Genomic DNA, 19,959 nt, shown 5'->3' on the forward strand with positions numbered 1-19,959 from the left:
TCTGAAACCCTGACACTGTACAAATGGAACCAAATGGACCATACAGGGTTTATTTGTACACTCTCAGAGCTTTGGAGGTCCGTGGCCCTATTGCACACCAATCTGGGGGCTCTTGAAATTAAAATGTTTGAGAACCACTGAAATAGACAATTGCTAATGTTGGCTTTGTGTTGTGGCTCTCCACACCGCATCTCATAAGTTATCAAAAGCAGCGGTCCCTTTAAGAAAATAAAAACTGATTTTATTCAAACCAGGAAAACAAGTAAAACAGATGTGTTCAGAACAGTCAGCAACAGTGTTAGACGTACAGTCTCTATCAGTTTCTCTAATTCCATCACAATACTCACAAAGTTGTGGCCACCAGTAGAAGAAGCCTGCAGCTGGGGGCAGGTGTCAGCTCAGCAGAACTTTCCCAGTACAACCTAGTCTCTCGAGCCTCCCACAATTTTCAAATGCTTCCGTCAAAGGGTGCTCTACAAAGTTTTTAAGGACACTTGCCATGAAGGGTCTGAATAATTCTGACACTGCAATAGTAATTAAAAGTGGCATTTTGTGTTGAATTTGGAGAAACCACTCATATTAGTTTATTAGTTGAGCTATTTACATAGACCTTGTTTGATTTGTTTATTTCATGCAGTTGATTATTAGTTTATGAATTTTGCAAACAAACCAGATTTGCAGTGGTTTGAATCACCGTAATGTATGTAGACGCCACATTGGCCACCGGATCGTACGTCAATATCGCCAACATATTGACAAGGGCAAATTTCAATAACTCCACTGCAAGAAATATGACTTACAAGTACATGAGACCAAAACTATTTTTCTGTTTTATAATCATTGCTATCTACATAAGATAAGGTGTTTTGAAATGAAAAACCCACATTTATTTAAACCATTTGGACCTGAGGCTGATTCTAAAAACACCTTCTAAATGTTTTCTGAAAAACATAACTTTTTTATTCAAAAAATGGAAAAAGAATGATGTTGCTATAATGGCAACTAAAATAACAGAGACGTTCCCGACTTGAAGGTATAATAACGTATAGGTGCAACAGGTCTAAATGGGTACCAAGTATCCTATATCGGCTTCAAAGCCTGTTTAGCGAGCTATGATGATTTAATTGAGGAGAGGCCTCCTGCTTCACTAGACATACATGGGTCATGCATGTATTAGGAGGCACAGCTTGCCCCTGCCAATATGGCGTCCGGATTGACACATTGAATGAAAAGCAGCAGCCAATGTGGTGTCTACACTACTGATGAATTGAGTATTACTGATGAATGGAGTACAATGGACCACAATGGAAACAAGCCCCATGGGTCTTTTTGTGTTATCCTTTTAGCATAACCTTTGACTGTACTACCTGTACTGTTAACAAACCTGATAATAAAGTATTCAATCAATCAAACATGTATATATATCTATGAGTACAACCACAGAGTTCCAACTTTTTCCCAGTCGCTCTCAATTCATTGCTACAAACAACCACAATTTGTGCAGTTCCCAGACTTTAAGACTCGTCCAGATGAAGGCTTGTAGGTAAAAGGTGTACAGGCGTTTACAGGTGAAGAAATGTCTATGAATCATCTGATGGTTCGGTACATCATGAAGTCCACCGTGGTGCATCGTGGGTATTTTCCAATGGAACTCTCTTCTACGGGCGTGTAGACTTTGATCTGTCGCATGTGAGTGTCTCTGCCGTTCTGGTGGTTGGCCAGAACGGCTATCTGGATCATGAACGTACGGATAGGGCTGTTCGCCTGAAAGGGACACACACACACACACACACACACACACACACACACACAAAGTGAGGCGACATCAATGAATACAGATAACATTGTCGCTGTCGGGTGGAAACTTGTATGTCCTGACCTAAACCGTTACTTTTCAGGTGATGGGAAAAGAAGAACCTCAGTCCTGTGTTCCAATGGATCCAATGTAGTTATTATTTAGTCATAAGCTCTTGTTAATACTTCACTGGTTCAATATTTATAAAAAAGACAGACTTAACCACTTTCACTTTCCAAATGAAACAAAAAGTTTAAATAGCAGAGCGTGAGCTTGTAGATTGGCTATTTTTTATTATCTTGAGTGATACTCTTGTACAACGAAGTAGGGCATTCTTTTACCAAACAAAACATAAAAAAAAGTTGAAATATGGAGATACATGATTACTGCCTGACAGCAACAATACATTTTTGTATGTAGCATACTGTACATATATGAGAACACACAGAACAGATATACTGTACAAAACGTAATATTTACATTGTCTAGTAAGGAGATGTGGATCCATCCACTGGGTTCCACCATTTCCAACTGCTGTGGAGGAGAGGAGAAATGAATAGAAGAGAGGATGAGAAGGGGATGATGGGAACAGAGGTTAATGAAACAATAAGCCATGCAAGGCCATGCTTACCATGATTTTAAATGATTTCTTCTTATAAAACGGTTACAAAATATAGCAACATGAAAATCATAAACACACTCCAAATAAAATGTCACTACAAAAACTATTTCTAAAAAAAAGTAGTCCCTGCGGCTGCCTGTACAAACAGGGATGTTGCTGTGCAAGTGTATGGAAAAGTGAGGCGTTGCCGTATCTGCCTTATTTTAAAGTGCTTTAACAAGTAATGCATTTGTAGTAAAACCTCCCACATACACATGACAAAAATGGGCACTCCATAACTTGCCATAGGAAAAAAAACACATGTTACAGCTTAGAATATGTTACAGTATGTAATGTTTTATTATGGATACTGTTGATGATGATAGAAATAACAGAAGATAGCATGGTTACTGTGATTTCTTGCAGGTTGTGGAAGTTGTTTCCGACTCGGACAGAGATTTTACTGGGAGTGTAGCTCTCATCTGACTTATAATCAGCATAAATGCACAACATCTTCACTGTGGTCTTCCTCCTGGAGAATAACAAACACTATCATCATCATTATCATCATCTCTGCCATCCGTTATGTTAATAGGGCTGCAACTAACGATTATTTTCAATATCGCTAAATTGTTTTTGTGATTATTCGACTATTCTGTGTGATGAATTTGGACCAAAATGATCAAACATTTTAATTTGATGAATTTTCTGCAGAGGATTAATCGTTTCACCCATATAGCGTTGCTGTCGGCAACCTTATCTATGGATATAAGGACCACGCTCACGATGCAATGAGGTAGATTGGTTCGTTATTGCTACTTTTGCGGGACCGCGACACTGTCATAGATAGACCTTTATTGATCCCGCAGAGGAAATTCAGTCGTACGACCAGGCATTAAATAAGCCTTAAGTGGTTAAAGAATGACCAATAGCATTAATTTATGAAAAACCATAAAAATATGAAATATGGAGATTTCTGCCGACAACAGCGACAATATTTTAGATGGATTGTTCCAACGATTACTTCTGCTCGCTGATTACGCTTTGAGTCACTTTTCCCTGAACTGTGGTAAAATGTTAATGTCAAATGTGCGTGTGTGTGCTGAGTGTGTACCTGAACTGTATATTAACCAGATGAGGTTGAGAGCCATCAGACTGCCAGTAGGTCTCCAAGTTATCATCCCTCAACTGGTCCACTCCAAAACCTGAGAGAGGGGGGGAGGGAGCAGAGAGAGATGGGAGACAGACAGATAGACCGAGATTGGGGACAGGGGGAGAGCCAGACAGGAGACAGGGAGAGCGAAAGATACAGACAGAAAGAGAGAGAGACTTTGCTCATCAGAGGCAGTCAACATGTTGAATGATAACCAAATCAATAACATTGTAAAACATACTGTATTTTGCCAGTGGAGCTGTCATTCTGTCAATCAATCTCACCTGGTTTACACGACGACAGGGACCACACAGCCTGGGAGCCGATCTCCCGGACGGTACCAGTTCGCTCCAGTTGTTTGGGGTCCGCCCCCGGGGGGGTCTTACTTGGCGTGGCCATCCTCTAAATAGCCACAGTTCACTTGTCAGCAGAGCTCAACAACACCAACGCATCGTTAACACAACTACACAACTTAAAATGTCCTTTATATATTGTGCCTTTACTTTGCGTAATGTTTTGTGTAAAGCACATTGAACTGCCTTGTTGTTGAACGTGCCTGGCAGGTGTTACAGCAACACTGTAGCCGCAAGCAACTCTTAGATCCTATTTTTCATATCTGGAATCTAGAGTTGCAATACCAACCCTTGACAGCCCATACATCCAAACAGAAAAGTCAGATCTGATTGTATTAAACAACGTTAAACTCACCAACATTGCAGCTGTACGGAAAGCTTGAATTATCCTCTTTCTATGCCAATTTTGTGTTTAATAAAAATCCACCGTAGACATGTTGAGCTACTTTCTGTCAATAAATTCCCTACAGCTGATTATTTTTGTATGTGTTCCAGTTTGGAAGCGCTTGTTGGAAATCACTCAGTGGTCCTGCATACCACCGGTTTTGAAATTGCACATAAAGCAGGAGGCAGCAGGACGTTGCGTTATTGAAAACGAGCGTTCCCAAACTACTCTGACACTAAGAAAAATAATCACCTGCACGAAATGTATTGACAGAAAGTATCTCAAAACATGTCTACTCTACGGTGGATTTTTATGTAACAAAAACTTGCAGATAGAAAGAGGATAAATCAAGCTTTCCGTACAGCTGTAATGTTAGTGAGTTTAACGTTGTTTTATACAACTTTTATGTTTGGATGAATGGCCGTCAAGGGTTGGTATTGCAACTCTAGATTCCAGATATTAAAAATAGGATCTAAGAGTTGCTTGCGGCTAGCACCACTGGTGAGGTGACCTATCCAATTCCATGACTCTATGACTGACCGCTTTTCTTTTGTTTAATGTGATAGGACAAATCTTCAATAGGCAAAAATAACCGCAAGCATTGAATAGTGTTGGGACTCATTTATTTAGCACAACATTCCACACGTTAATTATTGTCATACACGAATGGTGGTTTAAAGCCGTGGTTCTCAACCAGTGGTCCGGGGACCACCAGGTCCTTGAGGGTGTTCCAGGGGGTCCCCAGTTAAATGATAGATATTTAGGAACCAAATGGACCCTTATCATAAGGGTATTATGTGTGTTTCGTGTCTGTAACTCTGAGAGTGTACAAATGGAACCAAATGGACCCTAACGGGTCCACTTGGTTCCATTTGTACACTCTGAGTTAAATTAACATTGATTTTACGATATATATTGTGGTCCCAGAGACAGAAAAGCCATTAAATGGGGGTCCGAATCCGAAGCCTAATGCATGTCAAACTGGGGGTCCTTGAAATTAAAATGTTTGAGAATCACTGCTAGAGCCGTAAAAGTCTTCTCTTATAGGGGTCCCTGGTATATCTTTTCAAATGGGGGTCCGCAGGCTAATAAGAGTCAATTTGGGGGTCCTTGACATGAAAAGGGTTGAAAACCACTGGTTTAAAGCGTTATTTCCACACACACAACGGTACTTACATGTTAACCTGCCAATATGTCTCCAACGTGTCAGTTCAGCGGCTCGAATGTCGCGTTATTTAACCCCGAAAATGTATTTAAAACGTTCCTCTTTTGTTTGTTTTCGTCGCTTCTTCTCCTCCTTCGAATCTCCCACTTCTTCAAGTCAAGTTCGGTCGCTGTTTGGTGACGTCACCGCCAGTCGCAGGCTTTATTGCGTCATTACTCGGAAAAAAATGGTTGGTTTCTTCCGATATGTTTTTATACTCTATAGTTTGTTCATCTACCATAATAATAAACGTAATACATAATCAATTTGGTAATTATTTTAGCTAAATTTCATATAAATAAATCCTTAAATTGCTATTATAAGCCTTTTGTCTTCTTTTTTTGTATGAAGCCAAAAATTAATTAAAACTATTTTTAACTCAGAAAGATTATTATTTGTTTTGAGTATTTTAATTTGACTACTTGTATTTTTCCTTTTATATAAGTTTTAAGTTTTCTTAGAAGATTCCCCCTGGCTCTGGTGTTGTTCTTTGTTTGTATGTATTTCTTATATTTTCATTAAAGATGTAAAAGACAAAAAGAAAAAAAGGAAAACGATTTTACCGCGTCATCCCGCCGCGCCTGCGTCTTCCCGACCAGCGTCAAAGTTCACTTTAGAGTTATCGCATCCGGTCTAGAGCAGATACGGAAACGGTCTCTGTGTTTGTGTGTAATGTGTGCGTGGAAATTACCGGATATTGTGGGCGGGCTCCAAACCAGATATGAGCACGGAACCAGTCTTCCACACAGCTACTGCGGAACGCCCCGGTGACGTGAGGTCAGTCCACCGCCATCTTTCCCCACGCACAGAGCTCCGTCAGCCGGCTTTTTTTTCTGCTGAACAAGAACACGTTGCTGTAAAACTAAACAGCACTTTAATTCACTCACATTTCAGTCTATCTGCTGCCCAGACAGGCTTCATTTCACCACCGAACGAGTCGTGAGCCGCGTGGCCGCGGAGCCCGGCGGGTGAGTTTGATTTATTTGAAGCAGGAGATGAAATGGAAAGGTTTTGTGTCTCTTTTCCCCCTCACAGCTGTCAAATACTACTGGGCCTTATGTGATGAAGACTGGTTATTACAGGCTAACTGTACTTTAATTTGACTTGTTACGGGGTAACTGTACTTTAATTCGACTTGTTACCGGGTAACTGTACTATAATTTGACTGGTTACCGGGTAACTGTAGTTTAATTTAACTTGTTACGGGGTAACTGTACTTTAATTTCACTTGTTACTGGGTAACTGTACTTTAATTTGACTTGTTACCGGGTAACTAGTTTAATTTCACTTGTTAACGGGTAACTGTTGTTTAATTTGACTTGGTAACGGGTGAGTGGGGTAACTGTTGTTTAATTTGACTTGGTAACGGGTGAGTGGGGTAACTGTTGTTTAATTTGACTTGTTAACGGGTAACTGTAGCATTAGTGATGCCATTCAATGTGATGGAGACTTGATTACTGTAGATTAGTTTGATTTGTTACTGCCTGATGTAGTTTTAGTTTGATTCGTTAGGTTAACTGTAGGTTTGTTTTGAGTAGTCACTCACTGGCTAACTGTAGCTTACTTTGACTAGCAATGCCATTATATGTGATGACTGCTGATTACAGTCTAACTGTAGGGTAGGTTTGACTAGTTACAGCCTAACTGTAGGTTACTTTGACTACTTATTGGCTAACTGATGGTTAGTTTGACTTGTTATGGCCTTAAATGTGATGGGGACTTAGTTACTTACTGTGCATTAGGTTAGTTTGACTAGTTTCTGGCTAACTGTAGGTTTGACAGGTGATATGCCATTAAATGTACAGGGACTAGTTGCTGGCTGCTTCTAGCCGGCTATTTATATGTGTACTGTTAGTTTGACTTGTGATGTTAATAGTGGGTTAGTTTGACTTGTGGTGGTGTTGTTAATTATGGGTTTATGACTCATGATGTCATGTGATGTCAATCTTACATGATGGACAATAGCTGTGGGTTAGTTGTTTTTTTATAGATTTATTTTTGTCATTTTCATAGTTTTATGCGGATAGTTACAGTGAGAGATATGTGGTAAACAAGGAGAGAGATGATGGGGAAGTAAGGCTGTGCAAGTTCTCAATGGTATGCACTCTACCAGGTAAAGTCTGGCACGGGCAGACTTGTTTGTATGAGATGAGCACGACTGTGACAGTTTCATGGGACCTTCTCGCTCCCTTCGCTTTGAAAATGACTTTCTAGGTGCTGTCTGAAAGACCATAAAGGTGTTGTGAGTGATTTTTTCCCCTTATTATTATTATTTTGGTTAAAATAAGTGTTAAATGGCTCTATAATTCCATGGTAATCATTGATATATATAGGGTGTTTGCCCAGTAAATGAAAAATACATTTTAAGGTCCAATTTCATCCAGTCAGGTGAGAGAACTCATAACTGATACAGGAGAAAAAAGTGAAATTGGAAGTGATGGAACAAAAAGCTGATGAATGGGTTCTCTCTCCTGAGTGGATGAAATTGTTTACCCACCTGAAAATATATTTACGATGTTGTTTACTAAAGAGCCTGGGGAGAGAGACCCCTTTTACTGATTAATCTTTAACTTTTTAACCAAAAATCTTCACTTACAGCACACCTTTAACTCATTAAAACATCCAACATTCGGGAAAGCATCCATGTTATTTTAGATTTTAGTGTTGGCTATTCAAAAATAGCAGATATGCAAGCTCACAGCAAGCTTGTATATCTACTATTTTTGAAAAATTGTGCAAATCTTTGCTTCTGGAGGTCCCTGGAACAAAATATTTTGAGATAGGGGTCGGCAGCCAAATATATATCATTTTGGGGGATCCTGGACATGAAAAGGTTTGAGCACCACTGATATAGCAACATGAGTTGCAGAAAACAGTTAGGATTTAGAAGACATTTGTAGAACGGCCTCAGGTCTTAATGGGTTAAACAACCTTAAACAGGTTTGACTTCCGATTGGTGGAATGCAAATACGAGCGATAATACGATATTATTGACTTTCAATATGATGTTTTTTGAAGAATGTTTCGCTGTTGCCACACTTAAAATATAAAATAAAAATGGTGAAATATTGAAATATTTGGCATAAATATCAACTTATTACATTTTGTCCATAACGTGCAGCCGTAGTGTGCACGTGCATATGCGCCCCACTCTAGTGCTTGTCTTGCCACCTAGACTACATTTGTTTCCTGGGTGAAACCCTGGATGTGGACTATGATTGATGTTTGATCTATGATTACATTAAATGTGATGGGGATTGGGGACTAGTTATTGCTAACTATGGGTTAGTTTGACTTGTGATATTGTTTAAAGTGATGGGGACCAGTTACCGACTAATGTGATGAGAACTAGTTGCCAGCTAGTTTTGAGTTAGTTTGTTTTAAATGTGGCGCCCGTTTTCCCCAGAATTGATTAATTAATTAAAATCAATTATCTTTTAAATAATTGATTAAATCACTTAGTTTGATTACCTGTTGCACCCCAATGTTGATCTATATTTCCATCTAATACACACTGGTCTGTGAATCTATTGAGCGTGTCAGTCAGGTCAGTCTGTCAGCAGAATAATGGTGTTCTATGGATGGTAGCTCTGTCTTTCTGTTCACCATACACTCTTTTGTTCATTATACACAATCCTGCAATACAAAGGCAAACAGTAGTTACTAGTCTGCTTTAAATGTCAGAGGTCATGAGTCATGACTGGGTTTAGATCATAACATTTAATATTACTAAAAGCTTAACTATATCTGCTATTTCTATTTAAATTTGTGTGGTGTTCGTCTCTGTAGGACAGGCATACATTGTTTGTTTCCGTAGGACAGACATATATTGTTGTATGTCTCTGTAGGACAGACAGTCCGTGTGTCTGTAGGACAGACAGTGTTTGTCTCTGTTGGACAGACAGGCAATGTGTGTCTCGTAGGATAGAGACAGTGTTGTTTCGTCTCTGTAGGACAGACAATAGGTGACAGTATTGATGGTTGATATAGTGTACAGACATACAGTAGGTGACAGTATTGATGGTTGATATAGTTTACAGACATGCAGCAAAGTGACAATATTGATGTAGGACAGACATACAGTAGGTGACAGTATGAATGGTTGATGGACGTCATTCAGAATGGGTGTGTGTCCTCCCTCCCTCCTCTTATCTCTCACTCCTTCCCTCTGTCTCTCTATCTGTCCTCTAAACACAGCCGCACGTCCGCAGTGTCCCAATATGTCACAGAAGATGTAAAAGATGTCTGAACTCAATGTTCTGTGGATAAACAGAGGTTTAAGTTGACCTCCCTCTCTCTCTCCTTCTCTCTCTCCCTGTCTCTCCTTTAGCTGCTGTGCATCATGGCGGATAAGAACACGAGGATTGCCATCGTCAACCATGACAAGTGTAAACCCAAGAAATGTCGACAAGAATGCAAGAAGAGTTGTCCTGTTGTCCGCATGGGTACGTCTTGGTATGCGTGTGCGAATATACGCAGGGTTCGATTTGTTTTAAAAAAAACTGAGGGGGACAGTTTCTGAATCACTTATGCCTTTTGTCTACTTATACAAAATGTGTTTTTTCGCTTTCAGGTAAGCTGTGTATAGAAGTCACTCCCCAGAGTAAACTGGTGTGGATCTCTGAGTCGCTGTGTATTGGCTGTGGAATCTGTATCAAGGTAAAAATCACTCGACTGAACCCTGTTCTGCACTTTCCACATCGATCAAATAAATGTACAGTAAATAATTACATTTCTGTTCTGTGAGATTTCACTCAAGTTGAAGAGTTTTCTAAACCTTTTTTCAACCAATAAGTTGATTGTGAACCTTGCGTAACCAGATGATTAGAAATCTCTGCCAACTGATACTTCTAAATTTGACTGAATGGGCTTGGACGCTGGAGAAAACCAGCGATAACAAACCTATGCCCACAGCTTTGAAAACCAATCCTGATACTTTCCCAATATGAAGGGCCGCTGTAAAGGTTTCACATTGGTTCTTCGTGATATTTATTTTAACTCTTAATTTGTTAGCACCCAGTTTAAACTTTTAACCAATATTCCTTGAATTTAGATGTCACCAGATGTATTGGGAGGCGGAGATCTATGATCGTCTAATTGGCTACGCAAGACAATGTGTTCCTTGACGTAGTACAACATTCTCTGTTGTGTGTGTGTGTGTGTGTGTGTAGAAATGTCCATTTGCCGCGTTGTCCATCGTCAACCTGCCCAGTAACCTGGTGAAGGAGACGACCCATCGGTATTGTGCCAACTCCTTCAAACTGCACCGGTATGGACAATTCATTTATACAGTACATTTGTGGACAATATGTGGTAGATGGCTATGACAGATCTACTGGTTACATTGTTGTGAGCTTGTGGATTGGCTATTTTATCAATTGTATAAAATAAGGATTAAGTGATTAAAAATGGGGGGAAAAACACTTAATACTTATGTCATATCATGACAGCTGATATCTATTCTCATGTCCTGATATCGATATAATATCGGTGTATTGCCCAGCCCTAACCTTAAAAGTATTTTTGATCTCCCTTTCTCTCTCTCTTTAACACATTCCATCTTTCTTTGTCTCTGCTCTCCCCCCTTCTCTCTCTCTGTCCATCTAGTCTTCCGATCCCCAGACCAGGTGAGGTTTTGGGTCTGGTTGGTACCAACGGTATTGGAAAGTCCACCGCTCTGAAGATCCTGGCAGGAAAACTGAAACCCAACCTTGGCAAATATGATGTGAGAATGACAATTGCTCTTAGCACACACATACACACACACTCACACACGATATCATTACCAAGGCTTCCAAATGTAGATACAAGCGCTTTCCAAGCTGTTTAAGAGCATCCGTAAGACGCTGGTACTTTAGCACCTAGGTAAGAAATGCCTCTTCCAGACTGTGGTCTAATGTTTCCCACTTCTAGAATAGTGACCTCTCTACTGTCCTCTTCAACAACACAGGGTCCCCACGGTCATGAAATTCCTGGAAATATTTTGAAATTAAAAAAGAAATAATCCAGTACTGGAAAAGGTTTGGAATTGATCAAACTTCATCAAAGGTCCTGGAATTTATCAAGGGTCCTGGAAAAATATTTGGCTATGCATTGTTTTTGGCTATTGATTTTTTTAAATACAAAACCTTTTCATAAGCATGTATAACATTACACGAAATATGTAACATAAGTCGTTTTTCGCCAAACAGGCTGTGTAACACCCCATCCGCACTGCCAGCGATGCGACGCGAGCGGGCGATGAAATCTCATTAAAATACATGTTTTTGAATGAGACCGTCCTGACCTACCGCAAGCGACAACGAACCGTGCAACGACGTCGTCCACCCCTCCTATTTCCGCTCGCAGGCTCTATTTGAGCGAGGTTTCGCGGCTGTGCCCCACCCCCAAACACTTTTTATTGTTTTTTATTTATTTATTTTGCTACACTGCCTATCTTTGGGCATTGTACATAGGAGTAAGAGACACATTATTGCGCTGAATGATTGTTATATAGGCCTGGAAATTGGGCTAAATATTCTGGAAAAGTTTTGGAAATTCATTGCTAAAAATGTGTGGGGACCCTGACAACAACATCTGGTGTTATTAGCGACGTGTGTAGTGTATTGTATGTTCAAATGAATACTTGTAGAATTGATAGGCTACTAACCCTAGTGTTTATGTTCCAGAGCCCTCCAGACTGGCAGGAGATTCTGACATACTTCAGAGGTTCTGAACTTCAGAACTACTTCACCAAGATCCTGGAAGACGATCTGAGAGCCATCGTCAAACCACAGTATGTCGACCAGATCCCCAAGACTGTCAAGGTAAACATTACAAAACAAAGAATTATCAAAATTATCATGACAAACCAATTTCCCCTGTCTGTCTATCAAAATATGTTAGAAATAGATCCTATTAAAACAGGGTGGCACAGGTTATTAGTTTATACATTTAAGAAATAGAACACAAGATCAATGTTTGTTGTGTTGCTGGGCTTAATGATATGTTAACATGATGATTCTATGTACCGGTCCCTATCAAATAAAAGGTAGATCAATAAACGTCACTCACGACGAGCGACTGGATAAATGAATAGATTTTTCAATCAAGTTCATGGTTGTATTTCCTGTGTCGGCCACCAGGGGTCAGTAGGAGCCATCCTCACGAGGAAGGATGACACGGATTCTCAGACTCTTGTCTGTAAACAGCTAGGTACACACACTTTTTTCTAGGTAAAGGAGTGATTGTGTGTGTGTGTGTGTGCGTGCGTGCATGCTCATGTTTCTGATAAGTTCAGTGTGTGTGTTCTGACGGGTTGTTTTTGGGTTGTCAGATCTCACTCACCTTCGGGACAGGAACGTAGAGGATCTGTCTGGTGGAGAACTTCAGAGATTTGCCTGTGCTGTGGTCTGCATACAGAGAGCTGACATGTAACATATACACATACACACACACCTCTCCTTCTGTACCTTTAAACACATGAGCACTGTTCTGTGATCTGCATACAGAAAGCTGTTATGTTAAATATGTGCAGTATAGAGCACCGATGTCTGACGTAATGTACACATCCTACCTAGGTCGCGTTCCACCCCCCCATTCTGAATGCCCATAGACGTGTTTAATCGCGGCATATACAAATGATCCTGGCGGTTTGACTCAGTATCAACTGACGGTGAGAAAACGCTAATGTTACCGTCTCCAAATTAATAATTATTTTGCCAGAAACAGACTGTATCAGATATCAGTGACTGACTATCGTAAAAGATACAGAGCCACCTCCCAGGCAATAGCGCTGGGACATTCTTTTTTTTTTTTTGGACCACAATTCTTATATGAGACGATTCTAAGAAGAAGTTATTTTTCATAGAGAAAAACTTCCGTGACCCAGGGGATGAACGAGTGACGTCAGGACTTCGTCTCCTGTGTGGATGCTCACATAATTATCATTCGATCTTTGCGCTCTTCTCCTCATAAGGGGTCATTCAAACCGCCACGACTTTTCTACGCAACGTTCTAATGCTGAAGTTATGCCACGTCGTACAATAGTGTCATGTGCCAAAAATAGCAGATTTGCTATTTTTGGTGCACAATCTTTGATTTTTGGCGCGCTGTTGTACGAAGAATTATAAATTGGGCTTGCGGCGGTTTGGTCGCCAATCTTGGGTCCGTCTGAACTAGGCTTTTTCTTAATTTCCTGTTGGGGATTAATAAAGTATTTCTATTCTAACCAGTTGAAAGTTATTTATCTGTCCTCTCTCTCTCTCTCTCTCTGTTGTAGTTTCATGTTTGATGAACCGTCCAGTTATCTGGATGTCAAACAGAGGCTGAAGGCAGCCATCACCATCAGATCCCTGGTCACACCTATTAGGTAACACTCCTGACATTACAACCTTTACCAAGCACTGTTTACAGACTGATACTAACGTGTATTTGTGTGTGTGTGTGTGTTAGGTACATCATCGTAGTGGAACATGACCTCAGTGTGTTGGACTACCTGTCTGACTTCATCTGCTGTCTGTACGGCGTTCCCAGCGCATACGGAGTGGTGACCATGCCCTTCAGCGTTAGAGAGGGTAAATGCCACCCGCACATACAGACACACACACACGGCTGTCAGCTGAGCTCAGAAATTACATTTTACTTTTGGTCTTGGTGATGCAGAGTTAAAACACTACCCTAGAGTCCTGTGGATTGTTTACATTTTTGAGAGGAATCTGTGTGTGCTCCAGGTATCAACATCTTTCTGGATGGTTACGTTCCCACGGAGAACCTGAGGTTCCGTGAAACCTCATTGGTCTTCAAGGTGGCTGAGACAGCCAACGAGGAGGACGTCAAACGACTTAGACATTACCAGGTGTGTACTTTTGAGCCCTAGCATCGCTATTCTGCAAAAAAAAAGCAGATCTTCAAGCTGAACGAATTGTGAGCATGTAGATGTTGTGTCAGTGTTCCTTGGACCAACTTGACTGTGTTGTTTTGCAGTATCCAAACATGAAGAAGACCCTGGGAGAATTCAGTCTGGACATCAAAGAAGGAGAGTTCACTGATTCGGAAATCATGGTGATGTTGGGAGAGAACGGTACGTTTGCGTGTCATACACTGATGTGTTGTTTGTTGTGTGATGCAGTGATGTTTGTTGTGTGTCCCAGGCTGAAAACCCACATGTTAAGACTCACCCCACCCCCTAGCACTATTTTGATAGATGCTACAGTAGTTAGTAGTTATTATAGATGTATATTGGTTACATGTTCACATGTTATGTAGATAAACATTATGTTGCATGCAGTTTACTTAACACAGATGCTAGGTTTGATATTTACCATCCTAGTTACTTTGTAGCAATACATAGTTTTCTTGGCACTCTGTTTACATGATCAATTATTGACTAGGGTTCATGCCATTTCCTCTGATCTTACACTTTCAAAGTTACTCTGGATCTTAAAAGCATCTGCTAAATGTCTAAACTATTTGATGCTTCAAATGTAGTTTTGTGTCCGCAGCTGTTGGTTTATTATGAACTTCTGTAGACATAAGTAATACAAATGTGTGTGTGTGTAATTACCGTATATCTAAGCAGTGTGTGATTCTGTATTCAGGGACGGGGAAGACGACATTCATCAGGATGTTGGCTGGAGGTCTCAAAGCTGATGGAGGAGGTAAGACACACACACACACACACACACACACACACACACACACACACACACACACACACACACACACACACACACACACACACACACACACACACACACACACACACACACACACACACACACAGAGAGAGAGTTTAAATTGACAGCCTCTGTCTGTCTCTCTGTCAGGTGATGTTCCCATCCTCAACGTCAGCTACAAACCTCAGACAATCAGCCCCAAGTTCAAGGTACCCTTAAAGTCCGTCTGTCTAATGGTGTAAAGCTGCTGTAATAGTCTGTCTGTTGATATATCTATGTATCAAATGATGTGAAGCTATTCTAATAATATAATGTATGTCTTTGTTACAGGGCAGTGTTCGAGCATTGCTTCATGACAAGATCAGAGATGCGTACACGCATCCCCAGTTCATCACTGATGTGATGAAACCCATGCAGATCGAATGCATCATAGACCAAGACGTAAGTACACACACACACACACACACACACACACACACACACACACACACACACACACACACACACACACACACACACACACACACACACACACACACACACACAACTTTCTTTTTAATCACTCTCTGAATACAGTTTTCAATTTAATGTGTTTCCTTAAACTGATAGTTAAATTAAGAAATAATTGACAAGAAAATAGATGTCACACTATTTTTCTGTCTTTCTCACGCTCTCTCTCAGGAGAGCTACAGAGAGTAGCATTAACATTGTGTTTGTCTGTCTCTAGGTTCAGAACCTGTCTGGTGGAGAGCTACAGAGAGTAGCATTAACATTGTGTTTGGGGAAACCAGCAGACGTTTATCTCATTGATGAACCATCTGCTTACCTGGACTCTGAACAACGGCTGATGGCTGCTAGAGTCATCAAGAGGTACAACACACACACACAAACGGTTAATGTACTTGTGAGGACGTCATACATTTAAGGACAGCAATTTTATCAGTGCCATTTGTACCTTTTCTGCAATGTTTTGTGTGTAGGTACATCCTCCATGCCAAGAAGACAGCATTCGTAGTGGAACACGACTTCATCATGGCGACATACCTCGCCGACAGAGTCATCGTCTTCGACGGAATCCCTTCCAAAGACACAGCAGCCAACACGTAAGACACACACACACTATATGCACACTAGCACACACACTATATGCACACTAGCACACACACTATGCTAAAATAAATTAAGTTACATTACTACATGGCTTTGTTACAACTAATACTCAAATTCCGATTAGTTAGTTGCAGTTAGTTAAGCAGTTCTGCATCTGTTTACATTGCTGTGGATACAGTCCTAATCTCATGGACTCTAATGGTTATATACATTTTATCAATATATTGCCCAGCCCTACTTGTAAACGTATTTGAAACCTATACAATTTGAAACCTATAAATGTAATTTAAACCTACTTGACATCGATCAAGCTTAATGATCAACATGAGATATTGCATAACGGTTGTACCCTTCCTATGGAAAACCATAATGATTAAATTGTCCACTAGATGGCGCAGTAAGGAGAGATACATATTCAGTCAAAATGAAAATGTGGAAATATTGTATTGGTTAGTTGAAGTTACAATCAAGTTTTATAACTGACATAATCCATTTGTTATTGCTGCACATTCAATCTTATCTACCGATGAGTTAACATTGTTTCAGTTGATATTAACAATCCATTTTGTCGCTCTCTGTCTATCAGTCCACAGAGCCTGTTGGCAGGTATGAACAAGTTCTTGTCTCTGTTGGAGATCACATTCAGACGAGACCCAAACAACTTCAGACCACGTATCAACAAACTCAACTCTATCAAGGTAACACACACACACACACACCGTTTTACACTGTAGCCAATTATCTGATGCTGTCATCTACAGCTGCTTCACTCTGTTTATTCTACCCTGCATCTCGCCGAAGTCCATGATGTTTTTATACTGTTTGAATAACCTTTGCCCTCTGCCCGTCTCCTAGGACACAGAACAGAAGAAAAGCGGAAACTACTTCTTCTTGGATGATTATAATTAAGACTTCCTGTCCGACCCATCACCGCTTCCTGCCGCGTGTTCCAACATTCAACGCCGGTTTCGAGATACAAGGCAGCTCAACAAAGACGGAACGCCAGCGAGTTGTGTTCGACAGCCGGCAGCGTTCTCCAGTGTTTTTTTGTCATCACTGTACAGCAGCAGTAGTTCATAATTGACCATATTTCTCATGGCGGCAGCCATTTTGCTCTCGGGGGTAACCCACCCAGAACGTGACGTAAGAGCAAAATGGCTGCCGTGCGAGTATGGCCAATGGAGATCTGAGTGTGCACAGGTTTCACCAGACCCAACTGATTCCACCGATCAGCACGATGCTACTTTAACTGAGTTTGGGTGGGGTCATAGTATCACTGGTAGCAGTAATATGCTCTGGGTGCATACCTGTAGTCCCGGGTTTACTGAAGGTGCTCAGCAGCAGATTTGAACTGGAAAACACACATGACACCTTCATATGTGTTTGCAGGTAAAATTTACTGCAGAGCCAATCAAACAAAGCTATGGAAAAAATAATTGAAACCCGGGACTGCAGTTATGCACACAGAGCCTATAGTGTGCGTGTTTTGTGTGTGTGTGTGTGTGTGGGAAGGGAGGGGTTATGGATGAAAATCTGGACCATTCAGACCTCCATGCTACAACAACATGACTGGACATTACTTACTGCAGATGTGGGTTGTATTCACATGGCGGACATTTTGCTCTTAGAGTTAATATTAAATTTAGTCTTGCGTAGTCAGGCGATCAGAGATCTCTGCCTGCCGATACGTCAGGTGACATCTAAATGCAATGTAGGGGCTAAAACTGGGTGGAAACAATTTGGAAATTTATAAAATAACGTTTCAGAACCATTACAAAGACCTTAGGTCCATATTGGGACGGTATCAGGATTGGTTTTCAAACAGGTGGGTGCAGGTTTGTTAGTGCTGTTCTAGCCTATACATTGAATTTACATTTCCACAGATGTATGAGTAGGCGGTGATCTCTGATAGTCTGGCTAAGCAAGACTCTATTAGACTTGTGGCTTAAGCCCAATTCATGCTCTGTCATACAACGAAAATAGATCTATAATAGATTGGCTATTATACAGAGTATAAATCGTGCTTTATGGTGTGACCTAAGAGGAAAATGGCCGTCGTGTTGATGAATGGCATTCTGTATCCTTGCAGCGTGGAAACATCCCAGAGATGCGTTGATTTTCATCAGTGTATTGCAGCGTTTAAAACTATACCTTAACGTGCTTAACGCTCTGCCTCATGTCAGCCTGAATGGACAGGGCAGCGTTCAACAGCCCAGCAGCATTGTGGAGGTGTTTGATAAAATGGGTGTCATGACACAATGTAACAATTAATGGAATTTGCAATAAATCTTATACTTGCTGCTAGTGTATGTGGTTGTACTTTACTCAGGGCTGCGATCAGGGATAATGTTTTTGCGACATCTTAAAATTCAAGCTTTTGGTGCAGTCCTTCATATTGGGATGGTGATATGATTGTTCGGTTCATAATAGGCGAACATTTTGCTATTTTCGGTAAAGAAATTTGGTGTAGAGGCCCAAGGTCAATGGTATACAGGTATACTTGTATAAGGTTTTGGTGGTTAAACGTTTGTTTAGTTAAAAAGACAGAGCTCTATATTCTGATAGTAATCATTGCAATAGTTTTAAGTAACAGATCTCTCCGTCTCTTCAGCTCTTAAAATGTCGAGAACCCATTCATCACCTTACATTTGCTCATTCTCTTTTGTTCCGAGATGTCTCTCCCAATTAGATGAAATTTGTATCACGAACCATAAATCTTTATTCAAGACCTGGAGAGACGGTTGAGAACAGTGTTACTGAACAAACACTTGATAGCAATGTTTACTATCAGAATATAGAGCATACACTTCTTTTTAATCACACCACCTGGAACAGTGGGTGCAGGTTTTACATAGACATAAGCAGTTGTGTCCTTGAGCTGGAGGGCCCCTGCCTCTTCATTATACACATGATTTCTAGCATTATCAAGTGGCCCTGACCTATATACAGTACGGAATCGTTTTGTAACCACGGTCTCTGCAGCTAAATGTATAAATATGACTTTTTGTGGAGTGTAGCAGAGTGGCTCAGAGCCAATGCCTGCAGAATTAAACCTTGGCTTTGCTTTCCCTTCCTATGCTGGAGGCCTGTGTTTGAATCTCTGATGTTACAATTCATCAATGACAAAGATTGAGGGGTAAGGGCAACAACGAATGCCGGCCTGGTGATACATGTTATGACATACTGTACCCCATGTAGCTATATTAAAGATGAGGGTAAATGTAATCAAATCAACACTAAATAACTATTACCGTCAATGACGAACATGGCAGTTGCTTTTGGCCGTAAATAGATGGAGATGTGATAGTGATGGCATCACTGAAATAAAAATCTAACTATCTTGAGATGTTTAAGAAGGAATGTTTTCGTTGGCCTTTGAGGGTCTAAGGACATCGGCAGAGTTTGTTTACTTTGTTGAATGTGGGTCAGTAAAGTTCTCTGAGACTGTTAAAAGGACTACAGAAATAAACATGCTTTGACAAATGATTTGTGGGACGGTGTTTTTCATGTGTACCTCCTCAGTGTAGCAGCCAGGTCCTGGACTCCTGGTAGGGCCAGCAACGTCCTTGATCCTGAACACCTTGTAAGCAGGGGAGGAGAAAATACAAAACAGTACACACACAATATATGCAATTGTATCCTACAATAAAATATACTCTAGTCAGTCAGTCAGACTCTTTGAACTTTCACATGGTCATTGAC

At 40.6% G+C, this 19,959-nt stretch overlaps 2 protein-coding genes across 2 annotated transcripts; one reads left to right on the top strand and one right to left on the bottom strand.

Moving 5' to 3' along the window:
* Positions 1-225: 225 nt before the first annotated feature.
* On the bottom strand, positions 226-5,607 carry anapc10 (anaphase promoting complex subunit 10). Its single transcript, XM_084043585.1, has 6 exons — positions 5,464-5,607; positions 3,834-3,951; positions 3,511-3,601; positions 2,808-2,928; positions 2,276-2,329; positions 226-1,764 (listed from the first exon to the last, which is right to left on the bottom strand). Exons 2-6 carry the CDS (start codon positions 3,946-3,948, stop codon positions 1,588-1,590), a joined length of 558 nt encoding a protein of 185 aa, XP_083899711.1. The 5' UTR covers positions 3,949-3,951; positions 5,464-5,607; the 3' UTR covers positions 226-1,587.
* A 682-nt stretch (positions 5,608-6,289) lies between these two features.
* Positions 6,290-18,561, top strand: LOC311035387 (ATP-binding cassette sub-family E member 1-like). Its single transcript, XM_084043556.1, has 19 exons — positions 6,290-6,459; positions 9,822-9,936; positions 10,065-10,150; positions 10,663-10,760; positions 11,099-11,216; positions 12,160-12,297; positions 12,616-12,685; positions 12,807-12,903; positions 13,752-13,841; positions 13,925-14,046; positions 14,203-14,327; positions 14,456-14,552; positions 15,070-15,129; positions 15,298-15,356; positions 15,478-15,588; positions 15,875-16,017; positions 16,128-16,250; positions 16,844-16,955; positions 17,113-18,561. Exons 2-19 carry the CDS (start codon positions 9,834-9,836, stop codon positions 17,164-17,166), a joined length of 1,806 nt encoding a protein of 601 aa, XP_083899682.1. The 5' UTR covers positions 6,290-6,459; positions 9,822-9,833; the 3' UTR covers positions 17,167-18,561.
* The last annotated feature ends 1,398 nt before the right edge of the window (positions 18,562-19,959 follow it).

The sequence above is a fragment of the Gymnoscopelus microlampas genome, assembly GCF_963454915.1.
Source record: "Gymnoscopelus microlampas genome assembly, chromosome: 19".
NCBI classification, from domain to species: Eukaryota; Metazoa; Chordata; class Actinopteri; order Myctophiformes; family Myctophidae; genus Gymnoscopelus; species Gymnoscopelus microlampas.

What these genes read in the sequence shown, in the direction of transcription:
- anapc10 (XM_084043585.1), bottom strand. Translation starts at nt 3,948, where the DNA reads ATGGCCACGCCAAGTAAGACCCCCCCGGGGGCGGACCCCAAACAACTG. An exon ending in CTGGTTAATATACAGTTCAG is followed by an intron (nt 2,929 to 3,510) that starts GTACACACTCAG and finishes GTTATTCTCCAG; the next exon opens with GAGGAAGACCACAGTGAAGA. An exon ending in ACAACCTGCAAGAAATCACA is followed by an intron (nt 2,330 to 2,807) that starts GTAACCATGCTA and finishes TCTCCTCCACAG; the next exon opens with CAGTTGGAAATGGTGGAACC.
- LOC311035387 (XM_084043556.1), top strand. Translation starts at nt 9,834, where the DNA reads ATGGCGGATAAGAACACGAGGATTGCCATCGTCAACCATGACAAGTGT. An exon ending in TTGTCCTGTTGTCCGCATGG is followed by an intron (nt 9,937 to 10,064) that starts GTACGTCTTGGT and finishes TTTCGCTTTCAG; the next exon opens with GTAAGCTGTGTATAGAAGTC. An exon ending in GCTGTGGAATCTGTATCAAG is followed by an intron (nt 10,151 to 10,662) that starts GTAAAAATCACT and finishes GTGTGTGTGTAG; the next exon opens with AAATGTCCATTTGCCGCGTT.